A 27,268-nucleotide genomic window follows, 5' to 3' on the forward strand; every position below is an offset into this window, starting at 1 on the left:
TTCGGTCGGCCTCGAGTTCGATCCCGACCCTGACGACGCCTGCCGCTGTATATTTGAAGTTTGCGTGCCTCTTTCCCCGTTGTCACGCGGATTTTTCTCTTGGTCCTCGGGTTTTACCCTCCGAATTTATAAACATGCGTTTTATAAGTATTTGGCTGCAATACATTTCCACATGATGGTGGAGCCATTTCGTTGAGCTGTCATTTGTGGCCAGGCCGGTTTCTGAAAAAGACCTCCGAAGCTCAGGACCACCACTTCGACAAAGCAGCTCCCAGCATTACCGAACAGGCGGCTCAGAAAGTCGTCCGTCACGCGCTACGATACTCGCTATAACGCGTGGATAATAGCGCTCCAGTAGCACTCCTATAGTCTACTGCAGTAGCGCTCCTATACTCGCGTTATAGCGAGTCGTGCTCACTCGCTATAACGCGAGTCGAGTATCACGTGGTCACACCGCGCGTGAACGCGGAGAGAGTTTAGGAGAGTTGACAAACTCAATCGCAGGATGAATCGCACGAACATTTGTTCCCATATTTTTATTGCAACGCGAGGCCGGTGAACGATGGCTCGCCGATGGGGGGGTGGGGGAGGGGGGTTATATGGGAAGGGATAAAGGGCGACGGGGAGCGGTAACTCACATACTGGGGGGAGACAAGGGGGGGGGGAAACCCTTAATAGCTACAACCTTACAAATAAAAATGATATAAACACGGCATTTGAAACTTAAGCACGAACCACCCAGCAAGCAATATTTTAATATTCGACACGTCGCTTTTCGCGACCAATATTATCCATAACAAAAAAATGGTTAAATTGTAAATGTGGATTTACTCTCCAACACACCGGTGTACTGAAGTGGTCAATAATTGACAAACCTTACGAACTGGCTGTGTCGGGTGGTGGCAGGTTTAGCGACATTTATATTTACGCGATCTAACCCAAAAAAACCTCCATTATGGATTTCAATATGTATCAATTCAACCACGAGTCACGCAAAGGGAATCGACACGAACACCGCTCCACAACTTTCACCGGTGCCGCCCCATACAATAATGCACGCACAGGTACGGCTAACCCTCGCTACGCGCCAATTCCGTGTCCACGAGCGTATTCAAGAACATACCCCCGCAGATAGAGAGGCTTTACCGCAACAACACTCGTGTACCACACTAACATGCCGAGAAAGGTCGGGGGTTCGACTCAGTTCCACCTCCCGTCACACACAGCTCCCCACTCATCCCTGTCACGTCATTCCCGGCCGCCAATCGCACATCGTCACACCTCGGACCGTGTCTCCCTCATCTCCCGCCACCAAACGCACGTTGTCCTACCGTTGAGTTACTCCTGGTCAATAGTTGCAGGCATTAACATCAACACATAATGCATAGAAAATGCGGATGTGAGGACTGTTGCACTATAACACAAGTTCTACGTTATAAAAATGGGGGTTTTCCCCTTTTTTCTGGCAACAAAACTGAAACCTTTTTATAAGGATTCATGTCTGCATTAACCACAATACTTACAGTCAAAATGCAAACAAAACACATACTATGATAATATCTGTGGCTCGACCAGAGGACGCCAAAAGGCGTACAGCTCAAAGACAATGCACTATCAAAGTAATGAGGGCTCGGGGTAAGAATCTATAATTAGACCTCCTTTGCCAGTACCAAAATATGATACATTATTTGCAACAGGATGAGCACTGACGGTCAAAATGCATTAAAACTAAAATGCATTGACACACCAGCACCTTACATATCCAACGTGTTCATTCAGGCCTTGTGTTTATACATAATGTAAAACATCAAGTGGCTAAAAACATCTGAATATGTTTAGTAAGAACCGCTTGGGCAGTAGACAGTGCAGACTTATGGCTGGCTGCCTCATGGCCCGTCTGCGATTGCATGAATAGAATGAATAGATGCGGAAAAATCTTTAAAGATCATCCGCATCCTCACGCTATATATAAAACAACATTGTTTTAGTATTACATCATATTAGTTACAGTATATTAATTATATACGTGCCATATAACACAAAGCTTTAAAAAAAAACAATGTTAGGTGAAAGAATCGTAATTTTTCCCGGAGAAATCCAACAAGCTATGAAGCTCATTCTTCAGAAATTCGATGGACAGCGAAGCTCATCGGATTTCTCCAGGATAAATAAAGATTCGGATTCCGTTTGCGAGTGACACCGCTGGCTAGAGCGGAGCGGATGGGTCGAAGGGCACCAGAGATCCGTTGTCACCGGGACCATTGCCCACGAGAGCGTTGAGAGATAGCTCCGTCTCTCCCTGCCTGGACGCCGGCTTCCCCAGACACGTCACGCCGATTTGGCCGTCGGGCAGCGCCAGCAGGTTTCTTAGCGCCTCGCACGCCGCCCAATCCTCTCCTGTCACGCCCGCCACCGCCCGCCCGCACGACAACGCGCCGCGCGTGAACCCCGTCCAATAACGTGCGGCAGCCATCGTAGCATCTGGGCGGAAGCGCACGCAGCCGCCTTCCATGTGACAGGTGTAGCTCGTGCAGCGGATGCCCCGGTGGAACACCAGGAAACACGACTCCCCCCGGGTGCCGCACATGGCGCCGACCACGAGGGGGTTCAGGTAGAAGAGGCGGCCCAGCGCCCGCGCGGCGCGAGCGGCGTTGGGCCGAAGGTTCCCTATAGAGGCGCCCCACGCGTAGCGGCCGCTTGAGCCCTCGCCGTAGACCAAAGACTTCACCCCGACGGGCGAGAAGACGTTGAGGACAGCGTCGCCGCCGCTGCCGTCATCACCACCGTCATCTTCACCGCCACCTCCGCCCGCATCGTTCACCAGCATGTCGGTGCCTAACAAGGCCAGTGTCTTGAGGATCTCCTGCTGGCTGTCGGAGCCCTCGATTTGCTCCACCTGGCAGGGCACAGGAGCCACGCTGCGTTACTCGGCTAGGCCCAGATAGGGCAGCTTCAGCTCCGCAACACAAAATTTAATTTTTGGGTGAAATAATCACAGGTAACCCCTAGGATGAGGTGACTTTGGCTGATATCAAAACTGTTTGGGGTCATATCAGCCAGATATCCTTCAAAGATCATCTAATCAATGCTGTGAAAGGTTCTTAATACAATCAACTTAACATCCTGCCTTGTGGCTTTACGTGCCAATCGTTTATTTTACCAGGCAAAGCCAACTGAGATATTTAGCTCTTTTTCAGAAGCGACCTGGCCACAAATGAAATGATAGCTCAATGAAGTGGCTTAGGTTGTTTCTAAATGTGGAGGGAAAACCGCCTGGAGAAAAATCCACACGATCACGGGGAGAGAGAACATGCAAATTCCAAATATATAGCAGCAGGCGTCAGGGTTGGGATCGAATCCACGACCTCCTGCAAACCAGGTGAGGGAGATAACATCTCGCCACCACCAAGTGTAGGGGACACTAGGTGTGTCTCTTGCCGTAATAGCGACAACTCCTTTTCCCTGAGGGGTCCGTTTCTCACCATCTGGAGGAGCACGGAGCCCGGCATCCTCTTCGGAGTGTGCGAGCGGAACGAGGTGAAGGCCGTGAGTGAGCGCATCGCGGACAGAGCCCGCTTGCTGGGGAACATGCACTCTGGGTCCACGCTCGGCTGCTGCAGTTGTCCCAGGAAGAAGATGCAGTGAACAATCTGATACACACGTGCACGGCACACACTGTTATACACTTCACACTCTACGATCTAGAATTGCTTTGACGCAGTAAACCCCTCAGAAATAATCTACGTTTGGGGTTTGTGGAACTGCACGTAGGCAATGGGAGAACTGAGTCCCCGGCAGGAGGGACATAGCCAATGCACTGCCCTATGCTGTGACATCACTGCTGGTTTCTTATTGGACAAAGGTTAATAACCTCTTAAAACACACGACGTTTTTTTATTTACTATTTTTATTTTACCAGGTAAAGTCCACCGAGCTATTCGTTATTTTTCAGAAGCGACCTGACCACGATTGATAGCTTAAGGAAGTGGCTTATCATCGCGTAATAAATTATATCAGCTAAATCATCTTTAAACGCAGGTTGATTCTCAGTGTGGAGGGAAAAAACGGATAGCCTGGAGAGAAATCCACGTCACCAGGGGGAGAGAGACACGCAAACTCCAAATATACAAAAGGCATCATTAAGGTCGAACCCACGACCTCCTGCATACCAGGCGAGGGAGATAACATCTCTCTACCGCGCCGCCCATATTCCTCTCTGTTACTCACCTCATTGAGATACGAGCGGAAGTCTAGTTTGTTCAGCCTCCCCTTCTGAATTTCTTGCCGGCCATAGGTGTAGACCACCATGATGAACTTGCTCGCAGACTTGACAAAGCGCCGTCTGTAGTCGTTCATCACCTCCAGCGCCCTCTGTTGTTTCAGACTCCTGCAAAGACAACGAAGGGACCTTCCATCTGAGAGGGCCACAGAGCAGCACGAATGTTCAAGTAATTTCACCGGCAAGAGGGAATTGTCCGCAACCGGAAGCCAGATCTTGTCATTGTTTTGTACTTTACCAAGGCAAGACCCACTGAGCCATATAGACCTTTTTGTAGAAGTGACCTGGCGACAAATGATAGCTCAACAAAGTGGCTTATCGTCATGTGGAAATGTATAGCATCAGCCAAATACTCTAAACGCGTGACGTTGATTCTATATGTCGAGGGAAAAACTAGAGGGCCCAGAGAAGAATCCACACAGGGTCGGGATTGAACCCATGACCTCCTGCATACCAGGCGAGGAAGTTAACATCTCCTAGCCACCGCGGCGCCCCCGCTGAACGTACTGCTGCTAGTGGCATCACGCTGCAAGGTTATACTCGTGTTTAGTTTGTTGTCCACCCCCACCTCCGATGACCACGGTGTGACTACCTACACATGCATACGTACACACAGACTCGCTCCTCGCGCTCACGCCGCGTCAGTGCCGGGTGTGTGACCTCTACCTTTGAAAATCCATTTCGTCGAAGTCCTCGGGAAAACTGCAATCGGCAATGCGCGGGGCCGGGGCTCCGTTCCAAGCGTGGAGTGGTTCGCGTCGCGGTCTCACGGTGAGCTGCGGGATACGCGCCCTGCCCGGTGTGAAAGATGCCCACAGAGATGTCGTCCAGAGGCTGTCGTCCACAGAGGCTGTCCAGCACAAGGCTCAATGTGCAGGAGACGCTGGAGTAGAGGGGGAGAAGGGACGGGGTTTATCGTGAAGGTATCGGCTGCAATTCCCAGGTCTGGTTAAGCCTACCATCTACATTTTTTGTTTGTTTAAAGTTTAAATAGTTTAAGGCATAAGCTGCGCTACTCATGTATCCCATAGCGAGTGTTAGTTACAAAAATAAACTTTAAATTGTAAAGAAAAATGTGACAAACAACCCCCGAATTATTTGCGGTTCCAAGTATCTCAACCTCGGCTACAACACCACGCCCGGCCGCCTTTGTCTCCCCAGTGGCGATGTTCACACATCACACGAGGTACTCATTTAAGGCTGAATCGACCTAGGGGAAGTACAGGACCGGTTTTCCGGGTTCGTGCCGCAGCGCTCACCGCTCCCCACACGACAAAGACAAAGCCTCTAGCAGGCTGTAGGGGCACACACAGACACACACAGACACGCACACAAAGACACACACAGACACACACAGACACACACATATACACACAAAGACACACACATAGACACACACAAAGACTGAGACACACACAGACACACACAAAGCCACACACATAGACACACAAAGACACACACACAGACACACACATAGATACACACATAGACACACACATAGACACGAACACAAAACTAAACTATTGTGTTAACCAGGCAAAGCCCACTGAACTATGAGCAATGTTTCTGAAGCGATCTGGACACAGACGACAGCCCAACGAAGTGGCTTGTCAGGGTAGACATTTATAGCAGCAACATAATCGAAACGCAGTTTACAAATGTGGAGGGGAAACCCGGGAGGACCCACGGGGAGAGAGAGAGACAGAGAGAGACAGATACAGAGAGACATAGAGAGACACAGAGAGACATAGACAGAGAGACACACAAAGACACACACAGAGAGAGACACAGAGAGAGAGAGAGACACACAGACACAGAGAGACACAGAGTCAGAGAGCTGCACCTTGCGCGCGGAGGCTCGAGACGACTGAAGAGGAACGATGGACGAGGAGGAGGAGTCGGAGCTGAGTGACGTCACCGCGGGCGACCGAGAAGTGACGTCACCGCGCGAGGGGATTCCCCTGCCTGGGCGCGCGCTGCGAGTCACGTGACTCAACGCCACCGCCCCATTGGAGGGAAACCACCCGCAGCATCATCAGCAGCAGTATCAGCATCAGCAGTATCAGCATCATCAGCAGTAGTATCAGCAGCAGCATCAAGGGCAAGTGCATCACGAGCAGCGGCGCGATTCCTGGGCTCATGTCCAGCTCGGCGTGTGTGCTGACAGCACTTGCCCCTAGTCTTGTTGAGGCTATAGGGGTGTCTTTGTAGCTGTATGGTTGCTTAGACTGAGAGCACTTGCCCCAAGTCTAGTAAAGCTACAAGAGGGTGTAATAGTTGTGGTTTGTGTTCAGTTTGCTGTCCTTCCCCCGCACCTCCGATTAGCACGGTTGTCAACGTACGGTGCGAAATAGATTCAACTTACACACACGTACATACACATACTTACACACACACGACAACAACAACCGCCATTCGCCACTAAGTGGCGGTGACGTCACCACGACCCTTGTGCCAGGCCATGTGCACCTTGAGGCCACGTGAAGTGTCGAGCGCCCGCTGGCAGTAGGTCACGGGGCAGACCCAGCAGGTGCCACGGGTCGACTGACTCAGATGACCGAGATGAGTGGCTGATGCACCACCTGTGCCCCCTACTGTGCCCCCTGCTGTGCTTTAGCCAGCGGCAAAAACAACCCCCGACCTCCTCCTGGTGCCGGACGGGCAACGCTGTCGTGGACAGCGACTGTGACCACTACAGTGGCTAAACGGGGGCTCTGGACGGGTGCGAGGGGCTGGTAACCCCTCCACCTTCAATACATTAGCGTGGGTGACTACGGTGGCAGGGACCACCTCAGTCTCCCACCCACCCCTACCTACGACGTTTCGGCTCTGGCCCTAGCGCCGCGTGGTGTACACCGCCACCAACTGGGATGAACTCACCCAACGAGTGCAAGCGCCGATATCGGCTCCTCTCGCGTGTGAGCAGCAGGAGGAGCAGGAGACCTGGGGGCAGAGGGGGGGGGGGTCACATGAGGTCATCGTGTGGAACGCCAGAGGGCCTCTGCGTGGAGGCGGCGAGGTGTTATCGCCCTCGCCGGGTCCGCAGGAGGTCGTGGGGGTTCCGTCCGCCGCGGTCGCGTCGAATGCTCCCCGGGGTTTCCCCCCTCCACGTGTCGGGCCGGCACAATGAGCCGCTTCGCTCGGCTGCTTATTCTCATCTGTGAGCGCCGTCTGGCAAGCAGAGCCACACATCTCAGTGGGCCTGGCCTGCTCAAATAGAACACTGTCGGTACGGAGAGCAGCAGTCTGTTAGGACGAGTGCTGTTAGCGCGCACCACCACCACCACCACTACCACGCCCGGCCGCCTTTGTCACCCCAACGCCGTCTTTGTCACCCCAACGCCGTCTTTGTCACCCCAACGCCGCCTTTGTCACCCCAACGCTGATGTTTACAAAGCGCATCGGGCACTCGTTGAAGACCGAATCGTCGCTGGCCCTGAGCTGAATTTGGGTTCCTGGGCCCGGAGCGCAGTGCGCCAACCGCGGCGTCACCAATCATCGCTCCCCATCAAAAGACAAAGATTCCCCATGTGGCCTTAACATGCTGTTGGGGCAAGTGCTGTTAGCGAGCAGCACCTATTGATGCCCGGCACGGCACACGAGGGGGTTGGTGGCCAGCACCACGCCCGGCCGCCTTTGTCTCACCAGTGGCGATGTTTTTAATGCACATCACCAGGTACTCATTTGAGGCTGAGTCGACCTAGGGGAGGCACAGGAACCGGTTCAGATAATCGTCCGGTTCAGATAATCGTCACCGTTGTTGATGGCCGTGAGCGGGAATCTAACTCGGGCGGGCAGGGTTCGAAGCGCAGCGCGCTAACCACTGCGCCACCGCTCCCCACCCACCAGCACCACAACAAACACCACCACCAGCACCACCACAACCACCACCACAACCACCAGCACTACCACAACCACCACAACCACCAGCACTACCACAACCACCAGCACCACAACAAACACCACAACCACCAGCACTACCACAACCACCAGCACCACTACCACAACCACCAGCACCACCACAAACACCAAGCACCGGTGCCACAGAGGCAGCTCTCTCTGTATGTCTCTCTGTCTCCCTGTCTCTCCCTCTGTCTGTCCCTCTTTGTATCTCTTTCTGTCTCTTACCCAGCGGCGGGGAGAGCGCAAGGGAGGATCCAGGTGGAGACGCCGAACGCAGCAACGACACAAGGTGGTGGTGGTGGTGGGGGTCGCGCCTCGTCCCCCCCTGGGCCCCCCCCCGCGTCACGCCCTCACCTCCCCCTCACCCCCCCGCGTCACGCCCCCCTCACCACGATTCCGAGAAGTGACGCTGCTGCGTTGCTCAGCAGTGACGCGTCACTGCTGAGGAGGGGGGGGGGGAGCACGGCCCAGGCCCGTGCAGGTGGAGGCGGTGGGGAGTTGGCGCAGTGGGGGGCACACGTGGTGGTGGTGCATGGGCCACTCGTCTCAGGTGGCGCAGTGGGGGGCACAGGTGGTGGTGGTGCATGGGCCACTCGTCTCAGTTGGCGCAGTGGGGGGCACACGTGGTGGTGGTGCATGGGCCACTCGTCTCAGGTGGCGCAGTGGGGGGCACACGTGGTGGTGGTGCATGGGCCACTCGTCTCAGTTGGCGCAGTGGGGGGCACACGTGGTGGTGGTGCATGGGCCACTCGTCTCAGTTGGCGCAGTGGGGGGCACAGGTGCTGGTGGTGCATGGGCCACTCGTCTCAGTTGGTGCAGTGGGGGGCACACGTGGTGGTGGTGCATGGGCCACTCGTCTCAGTTGGCGCAGTGGGGGGCACACGTGGTGGTGGTGCATGGGCCACTCGTCTCAGTTGGCGCAGTGGGGGGCACACGTGGTGGTGGTGCATGGGCCACTCGTCTCAGTTGGCGCAGTGGGGGGCACACGTGGTGGTGGTGCATGGGCCACTCGTCTCAGTTGGCGCAGTGGGGGGCACACGTGGTGGTGGTGCATGGGCCACTCGTCTCAGTTGGCGCAGTGGGGGGCACACGTGGTGGTGGTGCATGGGCCACTCGTCTCAGTTGGCGCAGTGGGGGGCACACGTGGTGGTGGTGCATGGGCCACTCGTCTCAGTTGGTGCAGTGGGGGGCACACGTGGTGGTGGTGCATGGGCCACTCGTCTCAGTCAGTGGCACCTGCTGGGTCTGCCACGTTGACCTCCTGCCAGCGGGCGTTCGACACTTCACGTGGCCTCAACGTGCACCTAGCCTGGCACAAGCGCCGTGGTGACGTCACCGCCACTTAGTGGCGAATGGCGTTTGTTGTAATCCCAATTGAGTAATTTTTAGGCACTTTTTGCAAGATTGTTTTATCCAATACCAAATGACACGGGCTTGTTTAATAGTTTAGCTCTGGGAAGAAATCTGAGCTCAGCCAGACAGAGCACGAGGGGAAGAGAGAGAGAGGGACAATCTCCACACCGCACGGCGCCCAGGTCGCGAGTCGAACCCAGGGAATGTTGCTTGCCGTGACGCTCCAGTGTGTCCGCTGTGCCACCCTTACCACGACTCCTTGACGTCAGCAGCTTTTGCAACAACAACGACAACAACAACACACATGGCGACGAAGGAAACAGGAATTTGGTCAGATGGAATTTATTTAGTTCCGTGTATTTGTTGTTGTTTAGATTACAGACTGTTGGATGGGCACAGCCCAAGCAGCTGCGCGCAGTCCTCAGTGCAAGATGGACCTTGACACGACCAGTAACACGACCAGTGACACGGCCAGTGACACACTCAGTGACACTCAGTGACACGGGCAGTGACACACCCAGTGACAGTGACCCGGCCAGTGACACACTCAGTGACACTCAGTGACACGGCCAGTGGACACGGCCAGTGACACGGCCAGTGAGTGACACGGGCAGTAACACGACCAGTGACACACTCAGTGACACGACCAGTGACACGGCCAGTGACACAGCCAGTGTTCCTGACACGGCCAGTGACACGGCCAGTGACACAGCCAGTGTTCCTGACACGGCCAGTGACATGGCCAGTGACACAGCCAGTGTGCCTGATATGCAACGCAATTACCGCAAAACGCAGCCCCGACGGAGCGGGGAGAGTTTCTCACGGAACACCAAAAACACAACGCACGCCACGTACAACAAACGTAGAGATAAAAAAATAACAACCATCAATTAAGAAATGTAACCCATCGAGAGCAGCTGTGCACACGAGATGGTAATACCTTGGCACGTTAGAACAAAAACTAAAAAAAATAACTAATACAAAAATAACATTTCTTAAAAATACAGCAAAAAAATGTGCAAAGGATATGTTTGTGGCCCATTTCCCTTCCACCGTTGCAAAACGTGGTGCCGCTTTGCTGAGTTTTAACGATCAACAGAAGACAGAAAGAAAATCACATTTATGAGGTGACAAAATGTGTCTTTTGGGGGACACGGGGGCAGAAATCCCCGCGTGGCATCCACCCACAACCACCACGTGCAGGCCGCGCTGCCCCGTACGGCATGGCACCGGAGCCACGCGATCCGCCCCTGCTTACACACTGCACCAACACGGCGTTCCATACACAGTGCAATATTGGCAGGTGTTAATCATTGTTTTTGGCCTTTTAAACGTAAAAAAACCGACTGCAACGCTACAGTGCAGAGGAGCACAAGAAAGCCAACTTCATCTTGATACCGGCTAAAACAAAATGTGGGAGAGGTCCCAAAAATGGATCGAATGCCACCAACACGAGACGCAGGGTCACAGCCAACTACGGTTTTATTTGCGCGCGACCCCTCTCCACCCCTAAGTCGAAGGGTTTATCGGCCGTGATCAACTTAGTCGAGAAACTTCTAAGCGTTGTCCTTCACCGTGGTAGAATTCACTGGTGGAGCGATCATTCAGGAGCTGGAGGGATGAGTCACACAAGGAATATGGGCCCTGCCAGTACGCTGGCTCACACACCCAGCGTCCAGCTCACACACACACCAATCAAACACACACCCAGCGTCCTTTCGTAAAAAAGAAAAACCAACTTGGGTTATTTTTAGTCATTGCGTGATTTTTTTTAACAGTGATTGTGTTGAACAAAAAAATATTCGGGGGATTGTGGCCGGCGATGATGATTTCACCCAATAGGCAACATTTTGTCAATGACATAATCGGGGATTTTAAATGTGAAATTACAAGACACGACTGCTGTCTGGGTGGGCTTGCGATAATCGGTGCCAACCTCGTGTGGCGAGGGTGGCCCCCCTCTGGAGACAACGGTGGATGGGCACCTCCAGTGCCACCAATTGTCATGAATCCAGACGCGGTGCTTCTGCGTTCGTCTGGAACGCTCTAGCTTCTGATATTTGAAAGCCACAGGGAGCGAAGTACTTCTAAATCAAAATTGAATACGAATTACTTTAGTACTGCTTTGTGTGTTTAGTTTGTTGTCCTTCCCCCGCACCTCTGATTCGCGTGGTTGGCTACGTGAACACACGAACAGACGTCACGAACTGAAAAACAAATCTCGTCCATCTTGCCTTTACCGTCTCACTTGTAGTGTCCGTCTTGTTTATACTGTCTGTCCCCCCCTCATCTCGTGTCCCGTCTTGTCTGCGCCGTCGTCATTGTCGTCTCATCTGCTTTGTTTGCATCGTCTCAGTCGGAGCAGCTGGCTTGTCCTGTGACTTAGCGAATCGTGATCGCGAATCGATTTCTCTGGACCGGTTTTATTTGTACCGTCTCAGCTGTAGTCCATCTCAATTGTACTGTCTCGTTTGTAGAAATAATTTGTACTGCCTCGTGTCTACAGCCTAATCTAATGACCACCATTATCATTTACCATCCCCCATCTCTACGGTGTTACTTTTACCCGTGTTCCGCCACACCGCTTGCATCAATGTAAATAAACACCTTCTACATTTGTACAAATAAACAAAAATAACTTATGCTTACATGCAAGAGTTGATACGTACGTCGTGAGCATAAGGATTTAGTTAAATTGAGGACTCATCACATGCCTGTAACATTCACCTACAGGTTAAAAAAAAAATTGTACATAAAGCGATGCACTGGAGATCCCAATACTGCAACATGTTGAGTTCAAAGTATGCCTTGCTCAGAGTATGACTGCTACAACGTGACATTATCGTGTTGACCGCGGTGTATTTTAGTCGCTACTTAACACAAAGGTTGCATCACATCACGTTTCATTGCCACTGAGAAGCCGTCTGAACGGTATCACGGCCGTACTTGTAAAACCAGTTGAGGACATGCAACGCAATTTGTCACCTCAAAAATATTTAGTCCACAGAGAAAGAAAAAACCCCCCACCACACACATTCACCAGGCAACACCCAAAATCAAGTTTTTTTTGTTAACATCTTTAAAGCTGCCAAATCAGTTATCTTACTCATCTATGGCAAAATAAAAATTGTGCATCGATTTCACAAAACTAAATTTACACGATTGCATTGTTACGAATTAGTGGTAAGACGCGTGCTTTCAGCACCAACAACATGGTTTGTTTTTTTCTAAACTTCTGTCTCGTGATGGACTAGGAACAGAAACAAATCCGTGGGCACGCTCCCGGCGTGGTGGTTGTTGTTAAATCTCTGCCGTGATGGCGATTTAAACGCCGGCCTTGCCACCCGAGGTGGCGCCCGGGCCTAGCAGGGCCAAGCAGGGCCTAGCAGGGCCTAATATGGCCATGCAGGGCCCAGAGGTGTGGACTCGAGTCATGTGACTTGGACTCGAGTCAGACTCGAGTCATGAATTTGATGACTTGCGACTCGACTTGGACTTGCATAACAATGACTTTGTCCCACCTCTGGCAGGGCCTAACAGGGCCAAGTAAGGCCTAGCAGGACCTAGTAGGGCCTAGTAGGGCCAAGCAGGACCTAGTAGGGCCAAGGCCTAGCAGGGCCTAGCAGGACCAAGCAGTCCTGCTAGGACCTAGTAGGGCCTAGCAGGGCTTAGTAGGGCCTAGTAGGGCCTAATAGGGCCTAGTAGGCCTTAGTAGGGCCTAATAGGGCCTAGTAGGACATAGTAGGACCTAGTAGGGCCTTTTAAAACCACCACCACCACCAGGATCACTTGTGGCAGACAGGGCCGGTGTCTCTCGGCGTCTGGTCCGCCAAACACCTTCACTCACAAATGAAACACAGCAAACACCGTCACAAACACCGTCACTTTGTCGGCGCAGCCACTCTCCATGACATAACAAAATAAACCTTTATGCAAATATTTCCAACAACGCAAGGAACCCAAAGAAAACTAGAGCATATCTTTTGCACAAAGGATTCATTTGCACCTCATTTTGGTAGCTTTGTAAACTGGCACAATAATCAATTACTGGATGTGTAGTGAGTCACGAGTTTTTTTTATTTTTTAAAGTTTTTCTCTCTCTTTTAATACAGAGGAGCCCAAGCAAAGGTCTGGGTGGCCGCCTAGGGGCAAGCTCTGCTCGCTGGCCTGGAGCCACAGCCGCAGCAGTGGCGGCGGCGGCGGGCGAGAGAGCATCAGTGCATCGCAAACATTCGTTCGTTTGAGGGAATGCAGCCCGACCATTTCAATGTAATACAATGGTAGCAGCCGTCAGCTCCCGTCCCCCCGTCCAGCCGTCCAGGGTCAGGGTTTTTCTCAAGTATCTCCAGTACTCTCTCATAGTTCGCGGTTACTTCAGGTAGATGCAGTTATTAGTTTGTTTTGTTTTTTCCACTCCACTTTGTATTCCGTTTCCTCGTATCACGCAGTCAGGTCGAGCCGCGGATGGGATTTTTTTGTACGTTCCAAGACCATTCACTCGTATTCCAGGAACTGCTTGTGGTAGAACAGCAGATACCTGTGGCACAACGGTGAGGGAGGAGGTGGCAGAAATGGGGTTAGAATCGTCTCAAACCCCAACAGTCTCCTTCACGAGTTACTTTATTGTTGCAGCAAGTTCTCGTTTAAGGGCCCCGTGGTGGCCAAATGTGAATTCCCTCGCCTGGTACGCAGGAGGTCGTGGGTTCAATCCCGACCCTGGCGATGTCTGTTGTATATTTGAAGTTTGCATGTTCATTCTCCCCATGGTTATTTTCTCCGGATCCTCCAGTTTTTCTCTCACATTTAAAATCAACATCATGCATTTAGAGTATTTGGCTGCTATACATTTCCACGTGATAAGCCACTTTGTTGAGCTATCATTTGTGATAGCCAGGTCGCTTCTGATAAAGAACTACAGAGCTCAGTGGGACTTACCTGGTAAAATAAACATAGTTTGAATAGCTTAACACGGAATATGTGTTACTGAAAAGTGTTGCGTGAAGCGAAAAACACGGCAAGCGAAAACTATTTCCCCATAAATAATGCAACGATAATTTTGGTGAGCTACGATGTACTACTACTACTAAGCACACCACACAGATGGCGGGACAAATAACTGAGTGCACGCTGCCACGTTACTGTATCGATCCACGTTACTGTATCGATCCGCGTACTGTATCACTACCGCTCAGCCGCGCAGCTACAAAAAGTAGTTCAGCGTCTACCGCTCAGAAACTGCAATATAACGGTGCACGTTCCGTGTTATAACGGTGCACGTTCCGTGTTAGGAGGGAGGAGGTAGGTGGAAGGAAGTAGGAGGCAGGAGAGGAGCGTGGTGTCCACGCACCCTTCACTGTCGAGGACGTCCCGCGCGCCGGCGTGCGTGATGATCGCGTCATCGCACTTGAACCACTGGTCTTTGTGCTGCCGGATGAAGCTGGTGTAGTGGCCGCTCTCCAGCGTGCCCTGGTGGTTCACCACCGCAAATAGCGAGTACCTGGGCACGCACGGACACACGCGCACACACACACACGCAGACACACACGTGCACACACACACGCAGACACACACGTGCACACACACACACACGCAGACACACAGGCGCACGCATGCATACACACACAGACACACACGCATGCACAGACACACACGCAGGCAGACAACCAAAGATAATAATTCCGTATATAGCCTAAACATACTGTTAGGGCAAGTGCTGTTAGCGAGTAGCACCTATGAAAGCCAGCACGGCACACTAGGGGTGGGTAGACAGCACCATACCCGGCCGCCTCTCTCCCCAGTGGCGATGTTTACACACTGCACCAAGTACTTATTTGAAGCTGAGTCCACCTAGGGGAGGCCCAGGACTGGTTCAGATAATCGTCACTGGTATTGGCTGTAGTAGCGCAACGCGCTAACTGCGACACTACCGCTCCATCAGCAGACACACACGCACGCGTGCATTGCATCCAACTTACAGTGGGACACGTTTAAGTTGATAAATGAACAGAACGTAATTGATATACGTTACTCTCAGTTTACAAAAACAGCACCGGAATGGGTTTGTTCTCTGCATCACTCGGATTGCCACAGTTTTCTTAATTATATTATAATCTAACCAGGAAAGCTTCATTGAGTCTCAAGTTAATGCACGAGTAACCACAACCGAGTGACTTGCAGGTACAGGCATAACCCGGTTTACGCCCAGGACGCGTTCTTGAAAATCAGAGCGTAAATCGAAAGTACTTAAATGACCGCGGTGGCTAGGAGATGTTATCTCCCTCGCCTGGTATGCAGGAGGTCATGGGTTCGATCCCGACCCTCACAATAACCTGTATAATTGGAGTTGGCGTGCTCTCTCCCCGTGGTCGCGTGGATTTTTCTCCAGGTCCTCCGGGTTTTCCCTCCGCATTTAGAATCAACGTAACGCGATTAGAGTGTTTGGCTGCTATACATTTCCACGTGATGATAAGCCACTTCGTTGAGCTGTCATTTGTGGCCAAGTCGCTTCTGAAAAAGAGCTACATAGCTCAGTGGTGACTTACCTGGTAACATTAAAAATAGTTTAAGAGTTTAAGTTGTAGCCTTTAAATCATCTGATTATTATGATTCCATTTGTTCAACCTGGACAAGCCTCACCGAGTCTCAAGACTCTCTCAGGAGGGTCCTGCCAAGATTCACAGGGGGGAGGGGAGGCGATGTTGCTGCTGCTGTGTGTCGGATCCCAAACGGGTAATTTTTTATGTTTTGGACCAATCCGAGAGCCCGGGATGAAACTCATGCAGCACAAGGGGGAGAGAGAACCAAGCCATGCACACTCAGAGACAGGCCTCTCCCTCTCGAGTCGGGGAATCGAACCCAGGCCCTTCTCGCTGCGGGGACAACCAGCGTCACACCACGGCGTGCTTAAGTTACGGCCGCGCAGAGCGGAGGTCGTGTCGAGCGCGAGCGGGAGGACGCCGCCACCTACTTGTTCTCGCTGCTCAGGGAGTCTCCTCCCGCTTGGTGCTGCCCGTTCACGCGGCTCTCCTTGCTGTGCAAACGCACGCGCGCACAGGGGGCGAGATCACAAGGTCACACGGCACAAAGATCCCCCCCCCACCACCACCGTGTGGCCCGCACAGGCACGCTGGGGCAGCCGCGCCCTGCCGCTAGCGAGCGCCGCCCGCGAATGGTGCGGTCGGGCCTATGCCCGGCGGTTCGCGTTTACACACCGGATGAGAGTTCCAAATGGGAACCTACTCATTAAAAAAAACTGAAACTAAACAATTTTTTATCTTACCAGGTAAGGCCCACTGAGCAATATATTTAGTTTTCAGAAGCGACCTGGCCACAAATGATAGCTCAACAAAGTGGCTTATCGTGTGGACATTTATTTCTGCAAAATACTCTAAACGCCTGTTGATTCTAAACCCGGAGAAAAATCCACTTGACCATGCAGAGAGAGACATGCAAAACTCCAAATATACAGCAGGCATCAGGGTCGCAATGAAAGCCATGACCTCCTGTATGCCAGGCGAGGGAGTTAGCAGATATTTGTGACCGATGTCGGCCCTGTGCGGGTATCGGACTCGGGTCGCCAAGTTCGCAGCGCAGTGCGTGAACCACTGTGCCAACGGCTCACCGCACAAACATCCCCCATGTAGCCTTCAACTGGAGGAGGCAAGTGCTGTGAGCGAGTAGCACCTATGAAGGCCGGTAAGGTACACGCGCAGGTGGGTGACCAACACCACGCCCAGCCGCCTTCGTCTCCCCAGTGACGATGTTTGCACGTGTGCGGTGGGTTTGGGTGTGTGCAACGCAGTTGCGTGCGTGTGCGTGCGTGTAGACACCTTGATGCCATGAACGGCGTCATGTCGAGCTCCAGAGGAAAGGAGACGTAGGTGGTGATTTTTTTGCGCAGCTTTGCCGAGTGCTCAAATCGCTGCAAACCAACACACAGACACACACACAGTGACGCAGGATCACAGCAGTTTAACACGTCGGTTCAATAACAAGCCAACTCTGGACCAGTTTCAACATTCAGTATCTCATCACCAGTCAGGCTTGCTTGCTTTAAAATGATGAGCTCGCAGAAGGCCGTGTGGCTGACGGGATATTCCATTTATCTATTCATTTACGTGCTTGCTTGCTCCGTGACAGACACGGCAAGGACACGTGTCTAATGCTTGTGCGTTCTGATGCCAGTGCACGGCGATCGCTTTGAAGCCGCGATCGCTAAACAAGCGCTGCCCAGCGAGTGGGTGCCGTGCTGCTGCTGCCGCCCGTGCTGCTGCCCCTACTGCTGGCGCTGCCCCTACTGCTGCCCCTACTGCTGGCGCTGTCGGGGGTGAGTGGGGTTGCAAGGAGAGCCACGCCGCGGCGGCGGAGGCAGCGGAACCTTGAGGTGGAAGCAGGCCACGATGGGCAGCTTCTTCATCGTCAGCTGCTTGGTAGACTCCTGGTAACTCCGGCAGCCGCTGCACTTGATCTTCGCGCTGCTGCCCAAGTACTCGGGCCGCGTGAACCTGCGCTCTCCGGCCGCGCGAACCCCACGAGCCACGGTCAGAACCCACGAGCGCCAATCAACACCCAGGAGCCGTGGACGGCGCTCGTGAGCCACCCGGTGACGTCATAGAGTCATAATATTGGTCGCGAAAGCCTACCGCAAGTTAAACTAACAAACAGATCCCCTGACTCCCGGGTGGAGTTTGTACGTCCTCTCTCACTCTCTCTCCCCCGAGTCTCCTCGGGGTTCTCCGCTTTCTTCCCATATCTAAGCTCCACTGAGCTATGTAGCTCTTTTGGAGAGCTACGATGTACTACTACTTATCACGTGAAAATGTATAGCAGTAGCCTAAGACTCTAAACGCGTGGTGATGTCGATTCTAAATGTGGAGGGAAAAACCGGAGGACTCCTGAGAAAAATCCACTCGACCACGGGGAGAGAGACACGCAAACTCCTAATATACAGCAGCAGGGGCAGCTGCCACTGGGGGGGTGCACCCTTCAAAGCGAGAGCGGACGAGGAGGGCGGCCACCAACGTTGTCGCCGTCGCGATCGGGGGGGGGGGGGGGCAGCACACCGTGCACCAGCCGGCGGGCCAGCGGGCCGGTACCTGCGCAGGCAGTCGGTGAGCGAGGTGGGGCCCGCCGCCGCGTGGGCCTCCCCGCCGTTGGCGAGCAGCAGGCTGCCCTCCGAGCCGGGGCTGAGCGGCCAGAACGGCGTCGAGGAGCCCGGCAGGTCCAGCGAGATGTCCCAGAAGGGGTCGATGGTGGTGGACACGCCCCTGGGAGACGCGCGCACACGTCCCACCGCACCACCTCCACTCAGCACGGTCGGCCCACGTACAGTGCCAAAGAAGTTCGACGTGCGCGAGTGCGACGTTTGTCGGGGATGGTGGCCGTGAGCGGGAACCCAACTCGGTCCACCGAGTTAATAAACACACACTTTGATTTCCTCATTTCCCCATCTTCTTCCGTCTTTTTGTTCTCATTTCAAACTCCTCCCCCCACATTCTCCTCCGTTCACTGGGATTTGCTTTTCCTCTGTGCCCTGTCCCCTTCACACTCTCCCATTCTACCCATGCTGTTCGCTCTTCGTTCTGTTTTCCCGTCCGTTGCTATCAGGGTTCCGTGACACTCGCACACACAAGACAAAGATCCCCCCCCGCGTAGCCTCGGTAGGCGTTTGGGGCAAGTACCCTTCGCGAGCAGCACTTATGAAGGCCGACACACGAGGGGGTGGGCGGCCAGCCGCCCGCCCGGCTGCCTTCGTCTCCCCAGTGGTGATGTTTGCGCGTGTGCAAAGTGTCAACCACCGCACTACTGCTCCCCACACAAACACGCACAAAGACCCCCCGTGTAGCCTGAACAGACTGTTGGGGCAAGTGCTGTCAGCGAGCACCTCCTACGCATACAGACGTGTGTCCGCGTGTGCGCGTGCACTCACTGGCAGACTTGGCAGGTGACGTCCGACTGCAGGCCGCCCGTGAAGATCTGATCGATGATGCAGTTGCAGTGGTTGGGGTTGTTGGCTTTCTTGCCGTTGTCGTCCCCTGCAGAGAGGCGAGCGCGCCGCACGGTCACGGCACGGTCACGGCACGGTCACGGCACGGTCACGGCACGGTCACGGCACGGTCACGGCACGGCACGGCACGGTCACGGCACGGTCACGGCACGGCACGGTCATGGCACGGTCACGGCACGGTCACCGCGACCGATTGGAACGGGAGAGGCTCCACATGTCATCACGTCAACACGTCAACACGTGTGGCCACCTTTGCAGTGTCGGTGCAGCACGTCGAGCGCCGCGATGAGGAACTCGTGGGCGTCCTGCTGCTCGTAGCCGGCCAGGTGGCGAGCGTGAGTCCACACCAGGTGCAGCAGGCGGTAGGGGATGTGCGGCGAGCGGAACCCCGAGTAGAACTGTGGGGAGGGGGGGGGAGACCGCGATATGGGACGGAAGGGGCACGCTGGGGGACATGCGGGGAGGGGACACGTGGGGGGGAGGACACACGTGGGGGTGGACACGTGGGGGGGGGGGGGGGTCACGTGGGGGGGGGACACCGACCTCCTGGAAGAGGCGGCTCATCTCGCACACCAGGCAGGACTCGGGGCTCTCCATCTCACAGCGGTGGCGGTCCGACAAGAAGAAGTCGCGCAGCAGCGGCGTGTGCGTCAGGGCCTGCACGATGCAGTTCATGAAGCACGTGTTGCCCAGGTTCACCAGGCCGCGCAGGCCTGCAGACACGGAAACATCCCCCGTGCCGCCTTCAAGGGCTGTTGGGGCAAGCGCGACCGATACCAACAAACGCAATTTGCCGGTAAGTGACGGTGACGTCACCACGGCGCCCGTGCCGGGCCAGGTGCACGTTGAGGCTATCGCGTGAAGCGTCGAAGACTCTCGCCGCTGACAGGAGGTCACGGGACAGACGCAGCAGGCGCCATGGCTTTGCTGACTGAGATGACCGTTCGATGCACCAGCTGTACCCTCTACTGTGCCAGGCTAGGTGCAGGAGGAGATCACTGTGCCAGGTAGGCATCGACCGCTCATCTCAGTCAGCCAACCCAATGGCGCCTGCTGCCTCTGTTCTGTGAGCGGGTGGATTTTTACACTCGCGCAGGAGAAGGGCGCTTTCAGTTTGACGTTTCTTTATTGAAAGTGAATCTAATAAATAATTCTACGCAGCAACAAAATGGATTTGCGTCTTTATTTATTTCTTCAGCTCTTGAGACGAAAGGTAAGTCTAATTTATGCTTCTACATGATGGTAAAATAGACATTTCTCGGTGATTTCCCAGATATTGTATCGAATTCCGATTTATTTCAACCCCAGTGACCGAAAGCACAAGAGAATAAAGTATCAGAGCAGTGAATTTGAACAAATTGAAGGTCAGTTATATACAGTGCTACAGTGAACTGCAGTGAGGTGTTTTATGACTTCGTTTTGTGCAAGATTCACTGCCATTAAATTTACACAAGATACAATTATACTCTGCTCAATTTTTTCGTAAATATTACAGCTTTCATCCTAGGACGGGCAAAGAAGCTAGCTGGCATGAATGACTCTGAATAAAACTAAATTATTACTATTATTATTAGCGAGTAGCACCTGTGAAGGCGGGCACGTCACACGAGGGGGTGGGTGGCCAGCATCATGCCCGGCCGCCTTTGTCTCCCCAGTGCCGATATTTTACACATCGCACCGGGTACTCATTTGAGGCCGAGTCGATCTAGCAGAGGGCCAGGACCGGTTGACAAGATATCTGTCACGGTTGTTGTTTGCCGTGAGCGGGATTTGAACTTGGGCCACCGGGTAACAAGTCGACTGCACATCGGTGACAAAGAGCTTCACAGCTCATCGGATTCCTCCTGCTGCTGCTGCTGCAGTCGACACAAAGATACCCCACTTTCAACTAGAATTCTCCCGAGCACGGCACGGAGCGGACTTGCCGCTCCACCTCCCCAACACGACGGCGGCAGGACTCCCACCAGGGCTGAATTCGCCGCCCTTACACCGGGAGGCATCGTGGTCGTTGTTGGGCGTCAAAGAGGCTTTGTTAAGGGAAAGAAACATGAGGCTTCTCCGAAGGCCTCCTCCTCCTCCTCCACCCCTCCAAGCCGGATTCAGCGGCTCGGCCCGTCGCACGCCGCCCAGCGCCGCGGCCGTTGGCAACGCCTGCGCCGGAAATGCTCACCGATGGTGCAGTTGGGCGCAATCTTGCGTCGCTTGGGGTTCTGCCGCAGCAGCTCGAGCTCCCGCCGCGTTGGCTCCCAGCTGGTGTAGCGGTCGCCCAGTCCTGACCACGCGGACAACACGCAACGAGAAGTGGGGGGGGGGGGGGCGAGGGGGGGCGCGGGCGATGTCAGAGCACCGCATTGGCGGAGCGGCGCTCCAAACTGCAACACAAAGGCGGGAGCAGCAACCGGTGATCTCCGTGCCGGCTGAGGCACTGGTGCTCCCTCTCCTGCTTACCGTCTTGAGTCAGCGGTGGAAATACCACATTGCCATGGCTGAGGGTCAATGCGTATGAGAAGCGCTGTCGAATTCGTCGTGAAGTGCTGCTCATTGTATCGGCCAGCGGAGTCGACTCCGCTGGCCGTGGATTTGAACTCTCGACCTTTCCCGAACGAGAGCCGCTCGCTCTGCCGTCCGAGCCCAAATCTAACAACGAAGCCATTTTTACTTACCAGGTAAGGCCCCACTGAACTCTATTGCTCTTTTTCCTAAACGACCTGGCTATCACAAGTGAATGCTAAACGAAGTGGCTCATCATCACGTGGAAATTTATAGTAGCAGCCAAATACTATACGGGACATCTTTGTCTTTGTGGTGCATGTGCGTCGCGTGCACGCACCCTGCAGTTTCCAGGCCTTGCGCTGCTCCTCCCTGGCGATCTGCTCGGCGTCGCGATCGTACACGTAGTCTCCGCACTGGAAGCAGTAGATGGTGCCGTGGTACAGGTCGATCGCTGCACAGACATCGGGGGGACACGCCGACCCGCCGGCCGACAATCAGAATCACAATTTGTTTATTTGTTTGACATCAAACAATTAGCCACGACGATTCGCTGGTACAGTAGTTACCTCGATATGCGAATATTCCAAAAAGGATGATTCGTTAAAACGAACTTTGGATTAATACTATAAAGAAAATATATTTCCATTCCTTTGAGTAATTTACGGTACTATATAAAAATTATAATACGTTATAGATTAATGACAATTGCGCATCGCGATCTTTGTTTCATGTCTGTTTTTTTATTTTGATCAGAATATTTATTTATGCTGGAGGAATCCAATGAGCTATAAACCTCTTATTCACAGGCGTCCAGTCGGGGCGGATCAGAGCGTTAGAACAAAGAGAATAGCAACACATGACAGGAGTGAACATTAATGCCAAGGTAGACAAATCACTTCAAACCAATATACAAGTTCGGCCCACTGAGCCGTTACCTTCGTTCTCAGAAGTGACCCAGCTATCACAAATTACACCTCAACAAAGTGGCTTATCATGTACAATATTCATGGTAAGTCATGAAGTGTTTACAGTCTGAGACGGTAAATGACGAAGGCTGGGTACGCATCCCCGTTGTACTCAAGTTATAAGTTGTTCAAGATATGAACGAAGCTCCAGGAAGGCATCCATCTACTTGGTCTCATCAGGCGATTGACAGAATTGTGAAAATGTTCTGTGATCCTGGGCCTTCCGGTATGCGGTGTGACGTCGTCAACCTACGCCTACAGGTGATGCAACAAGTAGCAGCAAGTGCCTCCTGCAGGTTAACGTGGTGCCATAAAACATAAAAAAGTAAAAACCATAAACTATTTTTATTTTACTGGGTAAGGCCCACCGAGCTGTGTAGCTCTTATTCAGAAGCGGCCTGGCCACAAACTGATAGCTCAACGAAGTGGGGCTCAACCATCATGTGGAAATTTACAGGAATCAAGTAAACGCATATTTATTCATGTGGAGGGAACAACCGGAGGACACGGAGAAATCTGCACGACCACAGGCAGAGAGAGACACGCAAACTCCAAATATACAGCAGCAGGCATCGGGGTCGGGATCGAACCCACGACATCCTGTATACCAGGCAAGGCAGTTAACATCTTGGCACCCCAATGTAACAATAATACATTACGCCGCATGCCTTTTGTCACGCGCTATGGACACAGTTGGGCCGAACGCTGTTCGCGAGCACCCGTTGTGTCTCCGATTACTGATGACGACGAACCAGGGACTGCAGTGATTTGTTTTGACGAATTATTCTCTGGACGGTTGAGCTTTCGAGGCTCAAACAAAGATCAAGCGCTGGCTGCATGCATCCCGGTGCACAAACATCAGTTCACCACCCACGTGACGTACCGACCGCCATGGTGACACTCACAGTGGTATGACCACATCACCATGGCACCCACACCAAATTTGCTGACTGGAGGTCATAGTACAGACCATTGTAATTGTACTGTAGTACTACTCTGCTTGTTAACCCAGGAAAACCTCACCTGTACTGGTTGTATATTGCAAACAATTTCAACGTGGCATTCTATGTAAACCTATTCAACAATGTTTTTGTCTTGCCAGGTAAGGCCCACCGAGCCTTACATCTATTTTTCAGAAGCAACCTGGCACACAAATGATAACCCAATAAAGTTGCTTATCATGTGGAAATTTATATTGCATCCATATTTATAAATGTGTAATGAAAAACCGGAGGACCCGGAGAAAAATCCAAGTGACCACGGGGAGAGAGACACGCAAACTCCAAATATAGAGCAAACATCAGGGTTGGAATCCAACCCACAACCTCCCGCATACCAGGCGAGGTAGTTAACATCTCGCCGCCGCGGCAGAAGCAGCAGCATCTGGTGCCACGGTGACTAGGAGATGTTAACGACCTCGCCTGGGATGAAGGAGGTCGTGGGCTCGATCCCGACTCTGACGACGCCTGCTGTGTTTGCGTGCCTCTCTCCCCGTGGATTTTCCCGGGTGCTCCGGTTTTTTACCTCCACATTTAGAATCAACATCACGTGTTTAGAGTGTTTGGCTGCTAGAAATTTGCACGTGAAAAGCCACTTCGTTGAGCTATAATTTGTGGCCAGGTTGCTTCTTAAAAAATTGCTACGTAGCTCAGTGGGCCTTACCTGGTAGAATAAAATATAGTTTAAGAGTTTAAGTTGCAGTTTTAGTTTCACATTTCTCCAACTTAATTGCAACCGCCCTACGACCGGTCTAAAAATAACCTGCCCCAGATGACGTATGCTGCGGGGGAATTTATTATTGGACGCGGATTTATGTTGGTCGCTGCAGCGTTCTCGATTTTTCTCACGTCACAACGCAGTTGTTGTTTCTTCTGCGTCAACTCCTCTTCGCTCGATTGCGGCGCTCTACTCCACTTGCTTTGCTCTCGTCATTTTTGGTCATCCCGGTCACTCGTGCAAATGAGACTCATCCCGGTCTCTCTTGAGTTCTATAACCTGGCCGCACAGAATCAACTTCACTCAACTTCACTCAAGAGACTTTGAACCCCCCACCCATCCCCCCCACCACTCCTCGCCCTCGTTCCTCCACCAAAGACAAAGATCCCCCATATAGCCTCAACAGATTATTTTGGGGGGGCAAGTGCTGTTAGAGAATTACTGGCACCAACAGCCATTCTCGTATCCAATCATGCCAACCAACATCACCCTCAGTTGAACAACTTCCCCCTTGTGGCCAAAGTGGCATTCGCCGATATCCAAAATGAATGAATGAAAAGTAAATTAATGTGGGCGGGCGGCCAGCCCCCCCCTCCTCTCCCCCCCCCCCCCCGCTTTTTGACGACGTCACGACGCGTTGCTGGAAACGTCGTCGTCGTAAAACCAGAACCCCGTTTTCCCATGGACGGCAGAAACGGCAGAAAGATCAGGGTTTCACAATGATCATTTACATTTGTAAAGCGCCTTCTCATCCAAGGATCCCAATGCACCAACCGTGTATGGAAAGCGGGGAAATAAGACGGAACCAGCGGCGTAAACGATCAAAACTATGGAGGAAAGGGCGATTCTAAAGACGTGAGTTTGCAGGGCGAGATTTAAATAGAACCCAGACTAGAACCCAGACTAGGACCCAGACTAGAACCCAGTAAGGTGTTGATAGTACCGTGTTGCTAGTACCGTGTTGATAGTAACGTGTTGATAGAGTACCGTGTTGCTAATAAGGTGTCGCGAGCCATGTGGTTACGTTGTGCAGCACGGTTTGTCTCTGTCATGCCCTGCACTGCGTGTTCTGTTAATATTTATGCACGACAGTGGAGTGTGGGCTCCGCATGCTAAACAGCGCATCCACATTTAGACTCGAGCTAGCCGAGATATTATCTCCCTCGCCTGGTATGCGGGAGGTCGTGGGTTCGACCCCGATGCCTGCGTCTCTCTCCCCGTGGTCGCGTGGATTTTTCTCCGGCTCCCCGGGTTTTTCCCTCCACATTTATAAAACACATCACGCGTTTAGAGTATGTAGCTGGCGCTATAAATGTCCACGTGATAACAAGAAGTCACTTCGTTGAGCTATCATTTGTGATAGCCAGGTCGTTCATTGCTCATTGGGCCTTACTGGTAAGACAAGAAACAGTTCAGTTCATAGTGTATAGAGTGCGGTGCCCGCACTGCACCTGCCCTGGGAAGCCGCCACTCCCTGCCCCCGTGCGTGTGTGTGCCCCGCGGACACCCACAGAGCGGGTGGTGGTGGAGCGTGGTGGTGGAAGAGGGTGGTGGTGGTGGTGGAGCGTGGTGGTGGTGGAGCGTGGTGCTGGAAGAGGGTGGTGGTGGTGGTGGAGCGTAGTGGTGAAAGAGCGTGGTGGTGGTGGTGGTGGTGGAGCGTGGTGGCATCTAGGGCCTTCCGGTGTTGAGTGAGGTGAGTGGGTGAGCGGGGTGAGCGCTGGGTGAGCGGGGTGAGCGGGGTGAGCGCTGGGTGAGTGGGGTTGGAGCGAGCGTACCGAGCGGGTGGCGCTTGGCCTTGGCGTGCTCGTGGATGTGGCGCCGAGCGAAGCAGCCGAAGAAGACGCAGTAGAGGCACGAGTGCAGGCGGCTGAAGTGGGCACCGCACAGCTGGCACACGCACGACAGGGCCTGGCCACGCACACACCACACACACACCACGCACACACCACGCACACACCACGCACACACCACGCACACACCACGCACACACCACGCACACACCACGCACACACACCACGCACACACGCGCACACACCACACGCGCACACACCACACGCGCACACACCACGCGCACACACCACGCACACACCACGCACACACCACGCACACACCACGCACACACCACACACGCGCACACCACACACCACACGCACACACCACGCACACACACACACACACACACACCACACACACACACACCACACACACATCACACGCACGCACACCCCACGCACGCACACACCACGCACGCACACACCACGCACACACACCACGCACGCACACACCACACAACAACATACAGATCGTCAACTCGTATATAACAGGCTGGTAGCTCGTACAACAACAACACAATAACAACAACGGCACAACAACAACAGCATGTACTACACGAGTTTATCCAGGAATGCCTCAATGAGTCCCAGTGTTTATCTCAGGAGGCTCCTGCCAGGCTGAGTGCGGCAGGGGTGATGCTGCTCATGCTGCTGTTGCTGCTGCTGCTGCTGTTTACGTGATCCCAGCTGAAATCGGCTACACGTTGTAGGCGACTTCTAG

General features: G+C 53.2%; 2 protein-coding genes across 3 annotated transcripts in view; both read right to left on the minus strand.

Moving 5' to 3' along the window:
- Positions 1–517: 517 nt before the first annotated feature.
- LOC144722788 (uncharacterized) lies at positions 518–8,504 on the minus strand. Of its 2 annotated transcripts, XM_078601218.1 has the most exons (7): positions 8,408–8,504; positions 7,160–7,222; positions 6,123–6,244; positions 4,946–5,162; positions 4,228–4,387; positions 3,483–3,650; positions 518–2,896 (listed from the first exon to the last, which is right to left on the minus strand). In XM_078601218.1, exons 4-7 carry the CDS (start codon positions 4,957–4,959, stop codon positions 2,207–2,209), a joined length of 1,032 nt encoding a protein of 343 aa, XP_078457344.1. In that variant the 5' UTR covers positions 4,960–5,162; positions 6,123–6,244; positions 7,160–7,222; positions 8,408–8,504; the 3' UTR covers positions 518–2,206. The 2 variants fall into 2 exon arrangements, with proteins under 2 accessions (XP_078457344.1, XP_078457336.1); XM_078601210.1 differs by having other exon boundaries at positions 6,123–7,222.
- A 1,357-nt stretch (positions 8,505–9,861) lies between these two features.
- The window catches only part of LOC144722800 (ubiquitin carboxyl-terminal hydrolase 22-like), a 32,107-nt gene continuing 14,700 nt past the window's right edge, over positions 9,862–27,268 (minus strand). Inside the window, exons 2-13 of the mRNA XM_078601232.1 lie at positions 26,491–26,623; positions 22,372–22,485; positions 21,712–21,813; positions 20,085–20,254; positions 19,792–19,939; positions 19,464–19,569; positions 18,631–18,801; positions 17,913–18,039; positions 17,365–17,456; positions 16,503–16,565; positions 14,883–15,032; positions 9,862–14,072 (exon numbers count right to left, since the gene is read on the minus strand). Coding sequence (XP_078457358.1) covers positions 14,030–14,072; positions 14,883–15,032; positions 16,503–16,565; positions 17,365–17,456; positions 17,913–18,039; positions 18,631–18,801; positions 19,464–19,569; positions 19,792–19,939; positions 20,085–20,254; positions 21,712–21,813; positions 22,372–22,485; positions 26,491–26,623 — 1,419 coding nt within the window. The 3' untranslated portion in view covers positions 9,862–14,029. The remainder of the gene's footprint in view (positions 14,073–14,882; positions 15,033–16,502; positions 16,566–17,364; positions 17,457–17,912; positions 18,040–18,630; positions 18,802–19,463; positions 19,570–19,791; positions 19,940–20,084; positions 20,255–21,711; positions 21,814–22,371; positions 22,486–26,490; positions 26,624–27,268) is intronic.

This window comes from Lampetra planeri, chromosome 1, assembly GCF_965212315.1.
Source record: "Lampetra planeri chromosome 1, kcLamPlan1.2.h2, whole genome shotgun sequence".
Classification (NCBI taxonomy): Eukaryota; Metazoa; Chordata; class Hyperoartia; order Petromyzontiformes; family Petromyzontidae; genus Lampetra; species Lampetra planeri.